The sequence below is a fragment of the Centropristis striata genome, chromosome 4 (assembly GCF_030273125.1).
Source record: "Centropristis striata isolate RG_2023a ecotype Rhode Island chromosome 4, C.striata_1.0, whole genome shotgun sequence".
Classification (NCBI taxonomy): domain Eukaryota; kingdom Metazoa; phylum Chordata; class Actinopteri; order Perciformes; family Serranidae; genus Centropristis; species Centropristis striata.
In genome coordinates this window covers 3,047,422-3,066,699 of record NC_081520.1, presented here as the reverse complement: position 1 = coordinate 3,066,699, position 19,278 = coordinate 3,047,422, and the positions used below count along the sequence as shown (strand labels likewise).

General features: G+C 35.7%; 3 protein-coding genes across 3 annotated transcripts; 1 reads left to right on the top strand and 2 right to left on the bottom strand.

Annotated features, from left to right (window-relative positions):
- Positions 1-1,380: 1,380 nt before the first annotated feature.
- On the bottom strand, positions 1,381-2,492 carry LOC131969857 (olfactory receptor 11A1-like). Its single transcript, XM_059331079.1, has one exon. The coding sequence runs from the start codon at positions 2,338-2,340 to the stop codon at positions 1,381-1,383; it is 960 nt and encodes a 319-aa protein (XP_059187062.1). The 5' UTR covers positions 2,341-2,492.
- A 4,393-nt stretch (positions 2,493-6,885) lies between these two features.
- LOC131969856 (olfactory receptor 4B13-like) lies at positions 6,886-7,851 on the bottom strand. Its single transcript, XM_059331078.1, has one exon. The coding sequence runs from the start codon at positions 7,849-7,851 to the stop codon at positions 6,886-6,888; it is 966 nt and encodes a 321-aa protein (XP_059187061.1).
- An 8,108-nt stretch (positions 7,852-15,959) lies between these two features.
- Positions 15,960-16,904, top strand: LOC131969855 (olfactory receptor 4S1-like). Its single transcript, XM_059331077.1, has one exon. The coding sequence runs from the start codon at positions 15,960-15,962 to the stop codon at positions 16,902-16,904; it is 945 nt and encodes a 314-aa protein (XP_059187060.1).
- Positions 16,905-19,278: the final 2,374 nt, after the last annotated feature.

Here is a 19,278-nt window from a genome sequence, read left to right as displayed (position 1 = left end):
AGGCTTTAATTTTGAAATTATACATCAGAATGTCTTGAAATCAACTGAGGGACACTTTGAGTGTCCCTCAGTTGATTTCACGGATTGACTCACAAAACAATATTATTGCGATTTTAAACATTATGCAAAAGGTTAGTATTGCAATACAATATATTGCGAATTAACTGTTTAACTGCATTTTGTGTCCACAAAATTTCATTCAATCAAGAATTGGTGAATGCTAAAACAAAATGTACATTACTTACAGGAGCATCTCAATACATTAGAATATGATAGAAAAGTCCATTTCCAGTAGTTCAAGTCAAATAGCCCCAACCAAGTCATTGTCATATAGATGGACATACTTTTCAGAGGCCAACATTGGTCTTTTGTAATATTCAAATTTTTTTGAGACACTGAATTTTTATTAAATGTAAGCCATAATCATTATAATTAAAATAAATTAAATAAATGAAGACATGAAATGTTTCATTCTGTGTGTAATGGATCTATATAATGTGTTATTTCCACTTTAAATAAACTTTTTTATGATATTGTAATTTTTTTAGATAAACCTGTACAACCCAACACTGAACAAGACATTTCTAATCAAATGATGATCAAATTGTTCAAATAAACTTTTATAAACTGAAAACACAAGGTGTGAGGGTCAAATTTATCATATGAAAGCACAGCAGACAAGTTCACGGCTGTTTTAGGAATATACTGGTATCATATGAAACTAGAAGATCTCAGGAATCTACAGGCATCATGTGCATCAGGATATCATGTCGGGATGTTGAAATAACGCCGCAAAGTTTGGCTTTTTTATGTTTCATTCAAACAAATTGAGAGCAGTGAAGCTTAAAGTTTTTGAAGCTTTGATAAAATGCTGCAGTTGTTGTCGTCCATACATGTTTGATATCAGTTCAGTTCAGTTTGACTGAATACTTTGTTGGTCAGTCTGTGGGTTTGACTCTCATTGTGGAGAAATAAAAAGACTGAAGTGAGATGAATAGACTGAGAATTTCCTCTTATTTGACAAAACAATTATTTATTTAATTTCATTTTGTGGACACAAAATGCAGTTAAACAGTTAAATCACGATATGTTGTCTCACAATAATCACCATATCGCAAAATGCTTAAAATTGCTATAATATCGTATTGTGACTCAAGTATGGGGATAATGGGGATAAAATCAAGTGTGGGGCCGATACGCAGATTCACACCTCTGCTCACGGTTTGGATGGGCTTTTCGCTGTGTAGAAGATTTTTTTTAAATGTGAAAATTTAACAAAAATTCACTGACTGCATCAGTTGTACAATGTGTAAATACTGCTCATACTGTAGAAATGATAAACAATGACAAACAACAAAACAGTGAGCCATAGGCTTACTTTTATTGTTTTCCTTCGTGTTTCTCAAGCTGAACAAATCTGAGAGAACTTAAAAGAAGGCTTTCACACACAGTGCGTATCTTAGACATATTGAGGCCGTACATTACAGGGCTGAAGATTGGTTGGCATGTAATTAAATACAACGATAAAAAGATTCGCAACATGTTGGGCACACTGCTCATATCAAACCTGCTCTGGAATATTTCAAAACAAACCCCGAAAGAAAAGTTGAGCAGAGAAGCGAGGTGAGGTGTGCAGGTGCTGACGGCTTTCTGTCTCGTCTCTTTGGAACCAGAAAAACACACTTTAAGGATCTGAATGTACGTGTAAATGATTACAGATACCGGAGCACAGACTGTGAGAGAAGCAGCAATGAGTTCATAGAGATTATTGACTCTGGTGTCAGAACATGCCAGTTTTATGATAGAATAGTTGGCACAGTACACTTTATCAATGATGACCCCACAGAGCTGTAAGGAGGCAGTCAGGGACGTTGTGACAAAAACAGCAAATATAGGAAGAAACCATATAACAGCAATGAGCATGACAACCTTATTATATGTCATTATTGTGTGATACTGCAGAGGACAACAGATAGCCAGATATCTGTCATAAGACATGACGGCTAGGTTAGTAAACTCCACACTGCCATAAGTGTACACACAGAAAATCTGCAGGAAACAAAAAGGAGCAGAAACAGTGTGAATGTCAGAGAGGATCTGAACCAGAAGGAATGGATACAGCCCTGTACTACCATACAGCTCATTGACAAACAGGCTGCACAGAAAAATGTACATGGGTTCATGTAAGCTCCTGTTCAGACAGATAACCACAATCAGCAACACATTGGCACAAATAATTAACACGTAAAATAACATAATAATCATAAAAAACAATTTAAACAGCTCAGTGTCAACGTAGGCACCGAGTGTGAAATATGAAACATATGTAGAGTTAATCATGATTCTTCCTTTGGTTCAAAATAATATATCTCAGAAACAAGATGAGCATAATAATTATATTGTCACATTTTGTTCATTACGAGTCAGCAACTTGTTTAAAATTCACTCCACTATGGAATCACTTGTGACAAACTAAAACTTACTATTCTTATATACAGTCAACACATTTACAGTCAAGAGGAGAAACTCCAAACAGTGTGTGACTCTGTGGACAACACTGTGATTCCTCCTAACTCAACTCTCACTCTGTGTCTGCTGCTGCTGCTTTTAAACATTTCCAGTAAGTTGATATCCAAGGCAATCATTGTTACTTGTTAATTGATGTTCCACAAAGAACAATATTTAATAAATGTTAATAAAATGACATAGGTACATTTCTATGTATAAATTATTTCTGTAGAGTGGAATTTGCGGCCTGGAGCGCAGTTTTCAAATTTATTTTTTGACAGTTTTATCTCTCCCTCTACACTCTGACGATGATGTCACACACTGTGACACGAACATTCCGTGCAATACACACCCATTATAATCTCAGAATTTCTCCAAAAATGATCATGGTCATTGAACAGGGATTCTTCTTCTTCGAGTCCTTTACAATCTTTTGATAAAAAATTATATGACCTATCGAAACGTGGATTAATACACCAATACACAAGACTTGTGTCTACTGTTTAAAGTTTAAATGGAGTCTCTAGGTGAAATTATGCCGGAGTAGTAGACGTTTAAAAATCTCCAATTATTGTTCTTTTTCGCTCATTTCAAACAAGTGGCAGCTGGCTTAACTGTATTTTCCGAACTGGGGGGTGGCACACACACATCTCAGCCAGATGGGCAGATATGTCTTCATATGTCATTCAGTTTCGGATCAAATCAAATATTTAATCAGTGCCATAGCCAATAACCAAGTATCGGGATAAAATCATATCCCTCTGGTGATTCACACCTCTAACAAATACCTCTCCATAGCTTCTTAAAGTGCAGGGTTATTTGGTTATTTAGCTGTTTTTTCTGTACAGATGGTCTCTTTTTTATTCTGCCAAAATAGTTTTTAGCAGGACTGTTTCCTGAACAGAGATGTTGCAGAAAATGTACATTGATGGAAAGTAAACTTATTTTTACATATGAGGATGTGTCAATGTGCTGTATTTTAGGATACTTGTTTGTGAAGGTGTTCAGTAAAGAGCTGGGTCTTCAGTCTCTTCTTAAAGATTGATAAGGACTCAGCAGATCAGATGGAGTCTTGAAGTTGGGGAGCTAAAGAGGAGAAGAGTCTAGTTTGAGATTATAAATCCAGTTTTACACTCAGCGTCCTGTATTGACACTCGTCTCAGAATTGTTGAGACATTTGTAGAAATGAAAGGTGAATAAAACTCTTTAGTTAAACTTTGAGGTGCACTTTGTTCAAGAGTTTGTTGTTGACATCATTAGTGGTCTGAGGGGTCATTATCAGCCCTCTGTGGACCAGTGAGACCAGTCCTGAGGTCTGATTGGTCTCACTGGTTAACAGCTCGGATGGTAATTTGCTTCAGAGGGAATTAGTGGAAACTGTGACTAATGTGAAGACACTTCGGGGACAAACATGTTGACAGGCTGAAGTGACCTTTGACCTGAGGGACAATCTAACGATGTGAGCAGCCTCTGTGGGGTTCAACTTAAACTTACTATAAACTTTATTTATCACTTTAGACACATGTTCACTGTTCAAATATATTTTATCATGAAAACAGAATCAAAGCCGTTTTACGTTTCACACTCTGTAAATACACCATAAACTGATTTTGCAGTGCTTTATTTTGATAGTTTTACAGGAAATAATACAAAGGATAAGTCATAAATCAGAGAGCAGACTTTCAAACTCTTCTTCGAAAGTCACATTTAAACACCAGCAGGAAGTAGGGCCACTGGACCCCCTTCAGGGACCCCAAGAGTCTCCTCGCATGTTGTTGACCACTGAAATCTTGAGATTCCACAACCTTTTTAATAATAAAAATAATACATTTTATTATTATTACAATTATTATATTATTATTGCATTTTCATATATATTTTTTTTATATCCCAGCTAATAATCTCACAATGTGTGGCATTCTGTGGTAAAGAGTTATTCAACCATTGGTTCAGAAAATTACATCACTGGTAAGTTACAACATAATCGACTTTTATTTCTTCAAGAATGGAAAATATATTATGTTATATGCAGTTAAACGGCAGTTATTAAATGATTGTCTGCATTAAAGCCCTTCAACATATTGGATTTGAAGTTTTTGAAGAAGCATGATTTTTTTGCAACTGTTGGGTTGAATGTAGTTATTGTCAGTTGTCATTTTCATACACATAGTTAACAGCAGACATTATAGTCTAGACAGATTTCAGAAAAAAGGCCTTCTATAAGAAGTGAGGAGCATTTATGGGTACAAGTCAGGAACCGGCCTACCTTACATGTTTCAAGGGTGCTGAGTCCAAAAAAAATGGTTCCCAAGCGAAATTTTGAGTTTTTGACCTTCTAATTTGTATATCAAATGGCCACCAAATTGCCCATCTTGCACGGTCATTGGACCATTTCCCCCTATTTTTTTTGTAAGTAGGCAATCAAAGATGAGGAAATTAAGTTTCTGGATCTATAGTCTAGAGTCAGAGCAAGAATATAGTGGAGGCTCAGTGGTTTTTTTGTGTATATATATATATATATATATATATATGCAAAATACCAACTGGAACATTTAAAAGTGATTGAATATTTATGTCGGCCTTAAAAAATGACACAAATAATGCTTAATTTCACCTTAAAAGTTGGTATTATATGGTGGTATATATGGTATATATGCAAAATACCAACTTTTAAGGTGAAATTAAGCATTATTTGTGTCATTTTTTAAGGCCGACATAAATATTCAATCAATCACTTTTAAATGTTCCAGTTGGTATTTTGCATATATATAAATATACATAAAAAAGACACTGAGCCTCCACTATATCCTTGCTCTGACCCTAGGCTATAGATCTAGAAACTTAATTTCCTCATCTTTGATTGCCTACTCACAAAAAAACTAAGGGGAAATGATCCAACAACTGAGCAAGATGGGCAATTTGGCGGCCATTTTGATATGCAAATGAGAAGGTCAAAGACTCAAAATTTTGCTTGGGAACCATTTTTTTTGGATTCAGCACCCTTGAAATAAGTAAAGTAGGCCGGTTCCTGACTTGTACCCATAAATGCTCCTCACTTTCACTTTTTGGACAATTCCGTCTAGACTATTATTAGTGTTCACTGTGAGGATGAGGACCTCGGGACAACATGGTTGGGCTTGATAACTACGGAGAAAATTATTTTGGCCAGAGGATCGGTTCAGAGAGGATTCTTTATTCCAGATTAGAGAGGTTACAAAAGTGAATGTGTGATTCAGAAAATACAAGAAACATAAAGCTTGAATGACATTCTTCCAAACATATGCATTTATTTAAACTTAAACACCCTGGTGATACATTCATAGAACTAAAGTTATTAATAAGTAACCTGTACGCACTTAACAACTGTAGAAACATATAGGAGCATCTCAATATATTAGAATATGATGGAAAAGTCCATTTCCAGTAGTTCAAGTCAAATAGCCCCAACCAAGTATTGAGTCATATAGATGGACATACTTTTCAGAGGCCAACATTTCCATATTAAAGATACTTTTTTAAAATAGGTCTTTTATAATATTCAAAAAATTTTGACACACTGAATTTTAGGTCTTCATTAAATGTGAGCCATACTCATTATAATTAGAAGAAATTAAATAAATGAATACATGAAATGTTTCATTCTGTGTGTAATGGATCTATAGAATGTGTTATTTCCACATTTTCAAATTGAATTACCAACATAAATAAACTTGACTTGAGATGCACCTGTAGGTAGATCTTCACCTGATACACTGACGCGAACAATCACAAAGTAAAAAGGAAAACGGCACTATGTGCGACTACACTGCGACCATCTGTCACTGTTCTGCAGATGCAGTTTCTTCCCAAAATATTGAAGAAAAATGGAATGAGCCGGTGTGATCAATCAGAGCTTTTAGTTACGTGTACACGGAGAGAGTCGCAGCAATCTCTCTCGACAAAGTAAACTTTCTTCCTTATATACAAAATTTTAGTCTTACATGATCAAAGAAAGGAGGAAGTTACAGGTGAAGTAGCGTCTTAATGAGATTAACATACAGGAACCAGACATTGCAAAGTAGTGAGACACATAAACTTCAAGGAAACAATAGAAACGTAGATTGGGAACCAGATCAGTTAATTGCCATGCACTACACATGTTAATCCCCTGCAGTTGGCCTGTCTGCCCATTTGTCTATGAGACATGGTTTAATTAAATATTGTGGAAATGTTTATTGTTTAAATATCAAGAATCTAATATTATTTTTCCACAGTTCTGCAGCAGGTAATGTGTTGCACGCTCCTGATGCATGCAACAATCATCAGGTAGCACATGAATAGGCTTTAATACATCCATCATATTGGAGACAGAGGCCTCCATTCATTTTTTACTCTCAGTCAGTTATCCTGATCAAATCTCGTGGATGACCAGCACTGAAGAGCACAGTGTAACAGCAGACTTTTACATGTGACGCGGATTTTGGACAGTTTCAGTCCGTACATTACAGGGTTAAAGAGCGGTTGGCATGTCAGGAAGTACAGTGATAAAACAATTTTTAACATACTGTGCACACCTTTGATATCAAACCTGCTCTGGAATATTTCAAAACAAACCCCGAAAGAGAAGTTGAGCAGAGAAGCGATGTGAGGCATGCAGGTGCTGAAAGCTTTCTGTCTCGTCTGTTTGGAGCCAGAAAAACACACTTTAAGGATCTTCATGTAACTGTAAATAATTATAAATAATGGAACAAAGACTGTGAGAAAAGTGATTATAAGTCCATAAATGTTATTCACACTGGTTTCAGTACATGCCAACTTTACAATGGAATAATTTAAACAGTACACTTTGTCAATGATGTTCCCACAGAGCTGTAAAGGAGCGATCAATGCTATCAGAGTAACAATGGTAAGAAAAGAGTATAACCATGGCAGAGCAATGAGTATGGCAATCTTGTTAAAAGTCATATGTGTTTTATACTGCAGAGGATGACAAATAGCGAGATATCTGTCATAAGACATGACGGCTAAGCTGGAGAACTCTACACACACGTAAGAGTACACACAGAAAATCTGCAGGAAACAGAAAGAAGCAGAAACAGTGTGAATGTCAGAGAGGATCTGAACCAGAAGGAATGGAAACAGCCCTGTACTACCATACAGCTCATTTACAAACAGGCTGCACAGAAAAATGTACATGGGTTCATGTAAGCTCCTGTTCAGACAGATAACCACAGTCAGCAAAGAATTGGTACAAATAATTAGAATATACAGAAACATAATAATCATGAAACACAAATATCTGTAAGCCCCAGTGTCAAAGTAAGCACCAAGTGTGAAATATGAAACCTTTGTAGAGTTGATCATGATTCTAGTTTCTGCTTCTCTTTCTGCTAAAGTCCTTGCTGATTACTTATCTAAGCCCAGTTATATTACTCATGAATCCAGTTGAAAAGGGGGAGATCCTTTTTTAGTGGCGGGCGTGGAAGGAAGTTGAGTTCAACAATTGACGTCTTGCAAATTAAGTTGCTGGTTGTCCTTGTTGTTGAATTGGAGCTTTCGCTGGCAGTTGCAATGAACTTTGTGTCCATCAATGCAACTTTGGTGCGCAGAGAAGGTCAGAGTTGCAGTTGCTCAGAATTCCTTATGGAAAGGAGATTCTGGATGTAGAAGGTCTCACCTCAGCAGGACTCTGCGGGGGGCTGGTGGATCCAGGCCTCTGGATCTGCTCCCCAAGCAGGAGTGGTGGAAAAAGAGAGAGAAGGGAGGGAGGACTGTCTCCTTTATAGCAGACCAGTGGGCCTCCTGTGGTGTCAAGAGTGCCTTGACCAATGACGTGACCTGGAAGGTGTCGTAAAATGCCTAAAGCATTCTGGTACATGAAGTTCTTGAGAGGAGACAAAATGGATGTGACCTGCCATTTTGTGAAAAATTTTCCATTTACAGTTTTTTTCAATCGCTAACAAGCGCTTACCCATACTTCAGATTTTCTAAACTCTTAACACAGACTCACACCTACAAAACACAATTGACCAAATGGATAATTTTCTTCTCAAAAACACATTTTGTTAAATATATACTAACTCTTCATTTCAAAATAGAACACATCTTTCTCTGCACACACTAAGTTTACCAAAACACTGGAAATCTGACTCAAAATGAAATTATTCTGTCAAAGAATAACACTTGTTTTCACTTCACAAGGTACATGCAGTAAATCAAAGTACACCAGGTTTCAAAATACTGGTTGTTGTTCACATTACAAATAGTGCATAGACTTTTATGTTTCAGTTTTACAGGTATTTGCATGCAAAACATGCAATCCACTGTTTTTAAACTAAATTTCTTGGTTGGGAACTGTATGTCCACATGTAATGTTCTCATTCAAAAGCATTCCAGTAAAAAGCAAATCAGTTTGTTTTTTCCTTTACTGTTTACAGTTTTTCTCAATTGCTAAAACAATAATTCCTGTTGTGTGAATCGATTGCTCGGTTGTCTAAACTCATTCCCTGAATCAAACATCCTTTTGACAAAACCATAAACTATCTTCATCTAGTAAAACACTATTTGCAGATCTCAGTCATTCCTTTTGCAAAACTCTAAACACAATTATCCTGCAATAAGAATTCTGAGAAAAGGACAGGAGGATTTGAAAAATGTGTTTTAGCAATTGAGAAAAACTGTATTACAGGAGGTACATTAGAAATACTGTTTACAATATGATAGAACAGAAAAAAGTTTTACAGTATTGCTTACAGTGAACAAAATATCCATGAAACACACAAAAAAAACAACAGCAAAAAGCCCAGATAAAAAGGGGGGGGACTAAAAAAAAGCACAAAATTACTGTATCTAATCTCTGCGATTTTCAGGATTAGGCCACATGTTTTCATCAACATCGCATCTGATATTGTTTTTGAACTGATATCATTGCAGAAGCAGAGGTTTTTATACTGTATCTAAGGTTTGGAATATTGTTTTTGCTATTGTGGGATGTTGTGTGTAAACATTCTTAAATAATACAAAAACAATCCACCATTTTGTTGCAAGGTATAGCTTGTCTGACAGTAAATGACAGGATTTGCAGCAAACACTTTACTGTATTGCAAATGAAAATGACTTACAGTAGAGTAAAGAGGGGGAAAAAATCAGCATTTAGCTGTCATTCATTACTGTATTGTCAAATACCCAAAAAGAAAAAGGAGCAGAAGAAATCACTGTAAAAGAGGAAGAAAAAAAAGCTAATCTACTCAGTCGTCAGCATTGGGCCACATATTTTCATCGACATCACACCTGATGCATCTTGGGAAGTATCTTTCTGCCTTATCCAGCCCTGGCAGTGGTCAGCTGTGATGTCCTGGCATGCAGCAGCCATTGCATCCAGGAGGGACATTTGGTCATGTGGATGGTGATGGAAAACTCCTCTATTTGGATCCTCCTGGGATGGGCATCACACCAAGCAGTGACTGCAGGTGCATGGTGGAATGCCACATTGTCCCAGGTGATCACATACACTACTGGTCAAAAGTTTTAGAACACGCCAATTTTTCCAGTTTTTTATTGAAATTCAAGCAGTTCAAGTCAAATGAACAGCTTGAAAGGGTACAAAGGTAAGTGGTGAACTGCCAGAGGTAAATAAAAAAAGGTAAGCTTAACCAAAACTGGAAAATAATGTACATTTCAGAATTATACAAGTAGGCCTTTTTCAGGGAACAAGAAATGGGTTAACAACTTAACTCTATGGAGTCTTGGGCTATTTTGAATTCTTTTCATGTCTTTGTAAGTCATTTTGTGTCTTTTTTTTGTCATTTTGTGTCTTTTTTTAGTCATTTTGTGTCTTTTGGTGTCTTTTTTTTGTCATTTTGTGTCTTTTTTTAGTCCTTTAGTCCAACATAAAATGTGATTTTGAATCTTTTTTTTACTTTCAAAACACTATCTTGCTCAATCAAGAATTTTAAATGTTGCAAATGTGCATTAATTTCAGAGTACACTGAGACATTAAACTGCATAGTTTTCAATTAAATTCTGGACAAAGTGTGTTCTAAAACTTTTGACCAGTAGTGTATGTTAGCAAGTTACCCCCCAAGTCACCCTGTCCCCTTTCCCCCTCAGGTACCAGTCTATCATACAGCTCTTCTACAAACTGGAGAAGGCGTTCGGTGTTGTAGGGGCCAGTTTGACTGTTGTGCAGGCCTCTCTATGTGACAACCCATGGTTGATGAGCTGGTCGATGACGGTAGCTCGTATTTCATCTGTCACCATATCTCTGGCCCTTCTTTGAGCCCCACCACACATTCTACAGTAAATATGAGGATGTGTCGATCTGCTGTATTTGAGGATTTAAAAAAACAACGGTTTGTAGGATTTGTTTCACCGTAAAATATGAAATTCTACAATTCTATAATGTCATTTAGCAGACGTTTTAATCCAGAGCAACGTACATTTGAGGGTCAAAAATAACACAAGCAAAGATGTAGTCAAGAAACAACACAAGAGGGAGTGCTGTGGGTTAAGTCTGCGTCCAAAAGGACGCAAGTGCTTTTAGGTAGTGAGAGCGCTCAGTGTGGACAGTTTGTTTTATCTCATTTATTTATTTATTTATTATGGTTCTCATTTGTGTATATTAGGCGTGAAGGTGTTCAGTAAAGATCTGGGTCTTCACTCTCTTCTTGTAACATTTGTAGAAATGAAAGGTGAATAAAACTCTTTAGTTAAACTTTGAGGTGCACTTTGTTCAAGAGTTTGTTGTTGACATCATTAGTGGTCTGAGGGGTCATTATCAGCCCTCTGTGGACCAGTGAGACCAGTCCTGAGGTCTGATTGGTCTCACTGGTTAACAGCTCGGATGGTAATTTGCTTCAGAGGGAATTAGTGGAAACTGTGACTAATGTGAAGACACTTCGGGGACAAACATGTTGATAGGCTGAAGTGACCTTTGTGACCCATTTCCCATTCCCATTTCTTGTTCCCTGAAAAAGGCCTACTTGTATAATTCTGAAATGTACATTATTTTTCAGTTTTGGTTAAGCTTACCTTTTTTTATTTACCTCTGGCAGTTCACCACTTACCTTTGGACCCTTTCAAGCTGTTCATTGGACTTGAACTGCTTGAATTTCAATAAAAAATGGAAAAATTGGTGTGTTCTAAAACTTTTGACCGGTAGTGTATTTTATCAAGAAAACAGAATCAAAGCCGTTTTACGTTTCACACTCTGTGAATACACCATAAACTGATTTTGCAGTGCTTTATTTTGATAGTTTTACAGGAAATAATACAAAGCATGAGTCATAAATCAGAGAGCAGACTGTCTTTCCTCTCAGACTCTCTTCAAGGACTCCTTGACTCCTTGAAAGTTTAAAGGACCTCAAGAATGTCCTCAGTTACACCAAGAGTTTCCTCAAACACCTCTGAAACTTTGTCGACTACTTAAACCTCTTTGAGAACCAGAAGCTGCTCTCAGACCACATCAGTGATCCACCTGTAGACCTCAGGACCAAAAAAACTTGTTAACTTAGAAGTGAAAACCGGATAAAGCATCTCATGAACAAACACAAGCTGGGATCTTATTTTTTCAGTAGAAACTGGGAACCTTGACTCACACAGTTTAACTGTCTGAAGCTCAGCAAGCCGTTTTAGGAATTTTTGTGCTCTTTCTACATTTAATTCACCGTGGTCTTGTATTTCTCTGCAATAACTAATGTACACTACTGGTCAAAAGTTTTAGAACACACCAACTTTTCCAGAATTTAATTGAGTATTATGCAGTTTAATGTCTCAGTGTACTCTGAAATTAATGCACATTTGCAACATTTAAAATTCTTTATTGAGCATGATAGTGTTTTGAAAGTAAAAAAAAGATTCAAAATCACATTTTATGTCGGACTAAAGGACTAAAAAAAGACACAAAATGACCAAAAAAAGACACAAAATGACAAAAAAAAAGACACAAAATGACTAAAATAAGACACAAAATTACCAAAAAAAGACACAAAATGACAAAAAAAAGACACAAAATGACTTACAAAGACATGAAAAGAACTAAAAAATGGACAAAATAGCCCAAGACTCCATAGAGTTAAGTTGTTAACCCATTTCTTGTTCCCTGAAAAAGGCCTACTTGTATAATTCTGAAATGTACATTATTTTCCAGTTTTGGTTAAGCTTACCTTTTTTTATTTACCTCTGGCAGTTCACCACTTACCTTTGGACCCTTTCAAGCTGTTCATTTGACTTGAACTGAAAAAAATGGAAAAATTGGGGTGTTCTAAAACTTTTGACCAGTAGTGTATATTTTAAATATATAAATCCTGCAGCTCACCTCACATTTAATAGCACAGTTATATTAACATAAATCATAAATAAAAAGTTGAATTTCTCTGATATATTATTTCTTTTAAATTGGAATAAAATAGAAGCTGAGGAGCACAGAATATGATGTTTTTAACAGGATCCGGTCAGTGCAAACAGTTTCTTTTTGGTGACGTTTTAAATGTAGAATAAAGTGATTTTGACAGAACTTTTATAACCATTACTTTTTGTAATGGAAACTTTCGTAACGTTTATGAGGTGGATGACAAGAAAAAACCTGATGGCTGCACAAAAATGTTTTTAAGCTGTTTACATATATATATATATAAGAATCCTTGGCTTTCTTTTTAACTTTTTTTTTTTTTTACCCTTTTATTTTATTTTATTCTATTTTATTTTATTGTTTTACTGTTTTTAGTATTTTATTGTTTTCATTGTTTTTATTTATACCTATTTGTGTATGATTTATTCTATTTTAATAACTGTACAGCACTTTGGTCAACTGAGGTTGTTTTTTAAATGTGCTCTATAAATAAACTTTGACTTGACTTGACTTGATATATATATATATATATATATATGTGTGTGTGTGTGTGTGTGTGTGTGTGTGTGTGTGTCTTTAGTCTGCAGGCTGTAACAAGCTTAAATATTTTATGTTTCACCGTATGAAATTAATAACAGGATTATGACTTGACGTGATCGACTGCATCACAATAAAAACAAGTCCATCATAAAATATAACTTAATATTAGTCCCTTTGAAATTTGAGTAAAGATTGTCACTGCTGAAAACAAATACTGGAAATTAAAAGAACATCAATTGAGAAGAAAACCTAAAAACAGAAGTGGAATGTAACTAAGTACATTTACTCAAGTACTGTACAATTCTGAGGTAGTTGTACTTTACTTGAGTATTTCCATTTTATGTAAATTTATACTTCTACTCCACTATATTTTCAGACAAATGTTGTACTTTTTACTCCACTACATTTAGCTGACAGCTTTAGTTACTTTTCAGGTTGAGATTTAACATAAAAAACAAGCATCAATTTAAAGTGATTAGACATTTTAAACTCAACAGTATATTAGATCATTAAAATGAGCCCTACCTTTACAAAATGAAAACGCTGCTTACATAAATGAATCAATACAAATAATCTTATAATATTTTTAGACTATTAAACAGTCTGAGTGGGCTCATTCTGCATAACGAGTACTTTTACTCTTGATACTTTAAGTACATTTTGATGCCGATACTTTTTTACTTTTACTTCAGTAAGTTTTGAATGCAGGACTTTTACTGTAGTGGAGTAATTTCACAGTGTAGTATTAGTACTTTTACTGAAGTAAAGGATCTGAATACTTCTTCAACATCTGCCTAGTAACGATAACAATAACAATAATCACAACTAGAATATGTAAATTTCAGTGGAGATTTATGTATATTTAAGAAATGGCGAGTTTTTGAATATGATAAAGCCCTCAAAAAGGCAATTCATTTTTCGGAAAAAAAAGTATAATAATAATAAAAACGGACCAATTTCAATAGGGTCCTCGCACCGTTAGTGCTCAGTCCCTAATAATAATAATAATAATAATAATAATAATAATGACATATACAAACACTTGACTGAGACATTGCATTATAATTAATAATTAATAATAATATTTATTTTTAAAAATGTAATTAAAAGAGTCTGACAGCATCAACACTTTTTGTTTTAATATTTTTCAAATAAACAGAAATGATTATGTGTGACGTGTCCATCAGGAGGGTGTGCCTCGATCTGCAACGTGCACCTGCACGTGTGTGTGTGTGTGTGTGTGTGTGTGTGTGTGTGTGTGTGTGTGTGTGTGTTTTCAAGTGTATAAGAGCAGTGAGTGACCAGGTCCTGCAGCAGGTCTGCAGCTCGTTTAGCTGCTCATCACTTTGATCATTTCTCTCTGCTTGTTTGTGTGTTTTGTTGATGCTATAATATGAATTTGAATATGAATTGAATATGAATATTGATGCACAGATCAGATGAGATCAATCTAACTCTGCTTTAACACCTTTAATCTTCTTGTAGCGTCAGTTTTGGTTTGCAGAGTTGAAGCACATTTTGATGTTTGCAGGTTTTCATCCCTGGAAGTTTTCATGATGAATCTGTTTCATGTTTGACACCTTATTTATCTATTTCTTATGTGGAGCTGCACTAATGTTTTAATGTCTTTTATCGTTTGATCTGATGACTCATTGATTATATATTTTCATGTTTGGTGTTTTGTTTCAATGAGCAGGAACACAAAGAAACCTGTGTTTTGTTCTGTTGAAGTTAAATGAAGTTGTGATTTGCTGCTTTCTTTTTTTCTAAAACTGTTTTTTTTTTTTACAATGAGTTGCTTTAACTTTTAACTGAGTTTCTGTTATGGTGAAACAGCAGCATCATGTTTGTTTGTCCACTGATTTTTTAATGAACATTTTCAGCAGAAAACATGAACAAGTTGCTTTGTGTGACAGTGAATGTTTTTGAACCCGTTTGTGTCTTTGAGTCACTGTAAAGGTTTCCATCAGACACTCTGTGACCTTCTGAACCAAGGTTATAATAGTTTTGGATTTTTCATTAGTTTTAGTTTTAATTTCGTTGTCAATTTTTGTTTTCAAATTCAGTTAGTTTTAATTAGTTTTTAGAGTGAGTTTGCTAGTTTTGATTAGTTTTATTTTTTGGAAAATGCTTAGTTTTAGTTTAGTTTTTATTAGTTTTAGTGTTAGTTTTAGTTTTTTGTAATGGGGTATTTTTTGGGTGCCAGATTCAATAAAGTCACAATAAATGTTTCCTTTATTTCCTTTGTCTGATCCATCTCAGCCCCAATAAGTTTATTAAGTCATAAAACCAGATAGATGAAATAGATTTCATATCAACCAAAAAGGTTTATGTGTGAAAAAAGTTGTCAAAGACGAAAACTAAGGACATTTTCACTGTAATTTTAGTTAGTTTTAGATAGTTTTGGAACCACAAAATACAGTTTCAGTTAGTTACCGTTTTTAAAAAAACTCCCGTTTTCATTTTTATTCCAGTTAACGAAAATGTTTTTTCAATTCTAGTTTTCGTTATTCTGTTAGTTTCCGTTACTTCTCGTTAACTATAATAACCTTGGTTCTGAACGAGCGAGTGGCGCATCGTTACGATGAACAACAACTCTGAGGTCGTGTTCGTGCTCGAGGGTCTAAATGACTCGCTGACAAACCGCCACATGTTCTTCGCCTTCGCCCTCATGTCGTACCTATTCACCATCTTTGTGAACCTGACGCTCATCGTCACCGTGTGTCTGGAGAAGACGCTCCACGAGCCGCTCTACATCTTCCTGTGCAACCTTTGTTTCAACGGGCTCTTCGGAGCGTCCAGCTTCTACCCCAAGCTGCTCCACGACCTCCTGGCCGACGCCCACGTCATCTCGTACGCCGGCTGCCTGTCTCAGATATGCGTGGTTTATTTTTACGTTTTCTGCGAGTTCACCAGTCTGACCGTCATGGCGTACGACCGCTACCTGGCCATCTGCAGGCCGCTGCAGTACCGCACGCTGATGCCGGTGCAGCGCGTGGCCCAGCTGCTGCTGCTCACCTGGTGCTTCTCGCTGCTGGAGACGGTGGTCGGCACGCTGCTGACCGCCAGCCTGCCCATCTGCGGGCGCCACATCAAGAAGATCTTCTGCACCAACTGGGCCGTGGTGAAGCTGTCGTGCTCCGACACGACCGTCAACAGCATCTACGGCCTCGTGATCACGTTCTCGCACATGTTGCAGCTCGCACTGATCCTGGTGTCGTACACGCACCTGGTCCGAGCCTCGCGGACGCTGAACTTTGACCGCAGGAAGTTCATGCAGACGTGCGTGCCGCACCTCGCCACGCTGCTCACCTTCACCTTCTCGCTGTTGTTCGACACCATGGTCACTCGTTACGGCGGCGGCGGCGGCGAAACGCTGCAGGTGCTGCAGAACCTGATGGCGGCAGAGTCCCTGGTGGTCCCGCCCCTCATTAACCCCATCATCTACGGCATCAACCTGCACCAGATCAGGTCCAGGATCCTCCACAACTTCAGCCACAAAGCAGAGATCCACAAAGCACACACATGAGAAATTGATTCATTGTTCAGGTTAATAAATGTCAACAATAAGCACTTAATTAATTAATTTCTCTGATATATTATTTCTTTTAAATTGGAATAAAATAGAAGCTGCGGAGCACAGAATATGATGTTTTTAACAGGATCCGGTCAGTGCAAACTGTTTATTTTTGGTGACGTTTTAAATGTAGAATAAAGTGATTTTGACAGAAATATCACAACTTTTATAACCATTACTTTTTGTAATGGAAACTTTCGTAACGTTTATGAGGTGGATGACAAGAAAAAACCTGATGGCTGCACAAAAATGTTTTTCAGCTGTTTACATATATATATATATATATATGTGTGTGTGTGTGTGTGTGTGTGTCTTTACGGCGGCGGTGGCGGCGGCGGCGACACGCTGCAGGTGCTGCAGAACCTGATGGCTGCAGAGTCCCTGGTGGTCCCGCCCCTCATTAACCCCATCATCTACGGCATCAACCTGCATCAGATCAGGTCCAGGATCCTCCACAACTTCAACCACAAAGCAGAGATCCACAAAGCACACACATGAGACACAGATTCATGTTCAGGTTCATAAATGTCAACAATAAGCACTTAATTAATTAATTTCTCTGATATATTATTTCTTTTAAATTGGAATAAAATAGAAGCTGAGGAGCACAGAATATGATGTTTTTAACAGGATCCGGTCAGTGCAAACAGTTTCTTTTTGGTGACGTTTTAAATGTAGAATAAAGTGATTTTGACAGAAATATCACAACTTTTATAACCATTACTTTTTGTAATGGAAACTTTCGTAACGTTTATGAGGTGGATGACAAGAAAAAACCTGATGGCTGCACAAAAATGTTTTTCAGCTGTTTACATATAAATATATATATATGTGTGTGTGTGTGTCTTTACTCACTTGTTACGGCGGCGGCGGCGGTGGCGACACGCTGCAGGCGCTACAGAACCTGATGGCTGCAGAGTCCCTGGTGGTCCCGCCCCTCATCAACCCCATCATCTACGGCATCAACCTGCATCAGATCAGGTCCAGGATCCTCCACAACTTCAGCCACAAAGCACACACATGAGACACAGATTCATGTTCAGGTTCATAAATGTCAACAATAAGCACTTAATTAATGATAGAATTCATTCATCATAAAATGACAAGATCTCAGGTTTCTTTTTTTTTGTAATTATCTTTTTATTAGGAAATTTCACAACAATTGACAAGTACAAATGGATTTACAGCTGTTAGTATCAAAATTGTACAGAGCCAAAGGTTTTGTATCAATAGCTTCTTGTTCCAAATGTTCATTGTCCATTCCCTTTTTAGATCTCAGGTTTCTTAATCGAATTTAGACAGAAACTGACTGGAGATCTAAATAAAATGCTGCTATCTGTTTGTGCTTCAAAGTGTTTTAATGGATTTATTCTAAAAATGTTTATGCTTGGTGACATCACAGAGCGACAGCTAACTACTAAAAAATATTCAGTTTATCATAAAGAGCAAAGAACCAAAAGATGAAAAACTGCATACAATAATAATAATAATAATAATGATAATAATAATAATAATAATAATAGTAATAATAATAATTTAAAAAAAATACATAATGAAGGTCAAATAAATTAAGTAAAATTAGTAAGAAAAACACGTCAAGTATAAAAAAAAAACTATTTTAATTTCTTACTTACAGTTTGGATAAATAAATTTTGTCCTTGAGTTGTAAATATAGATTTTAAGATTTAAATTGAAAAAAAGGGAATAAATAAGGACATGAATAGATAAATTAGAATTAGAATGAAAACTTAATACAGAAATATACATTCACGTCACATTTTATGAATTAATAATGCCTACATGAATTTTTTATATTGTTTTTGGTTAATTTAATGGCAATTTAGTTATTGATTTACATATTTATTTTTGATTTTGGCAGCTTTTAAAAATTAATAATAAATGTGATTAACTTTGAGTGGAAGTGTTTCAGTCATTAAGGTCATCAAAAACAAAATTTTAATTTACTCACTTTTATTTTTTATTTGTGAATCAAAATAAATAAAAACATCTAATATTTTTAAAAATATTTATTTTTATTAGAAGTCACAACTTAATAATTCAGTAAAGATATTTATCTATGAAGAAGTTGTGACACTTTGTGTTATGACTTTATTCTGGTAATATTTGTTCTGAGAAAAACAGTGTGAAGTTTAACAAAAAGTTTTCAAAATAAAACAAAGCAATAATATTACATAAATAGAAACATGGTCTAAAAAATAAAGATGACAAATTTTTACAAATAGTCATTATTTTTAATTTAAAACAAATACTTTGAGCACTGAGTCACAGTTATATCTTTATTATTTCTGTTTAAAAATAATGTCTC

Coding starts and splice junctions, on each gene's coding strand:
- LOC131969856 (XM_059331078.1), bottom strand. CDS start 7,851: ATGATCAACTCTACAAAGGTTTCATATTTCACACTTGGTGCTTACTTT.
- LOC131969855 (XM_059331077.1), top strand. CDS start 15,960: ATGAACAACAACTCTGAGGTCGTGTTCGTGCTCGAGGGTCTAAATGAC.
- LOC131969857 (XM_059331079.1), bottom strand. CDS start 2,340: ATGATTAACTCTACATATGTTTCATATTTCACACTCGGTGCCTACGTT.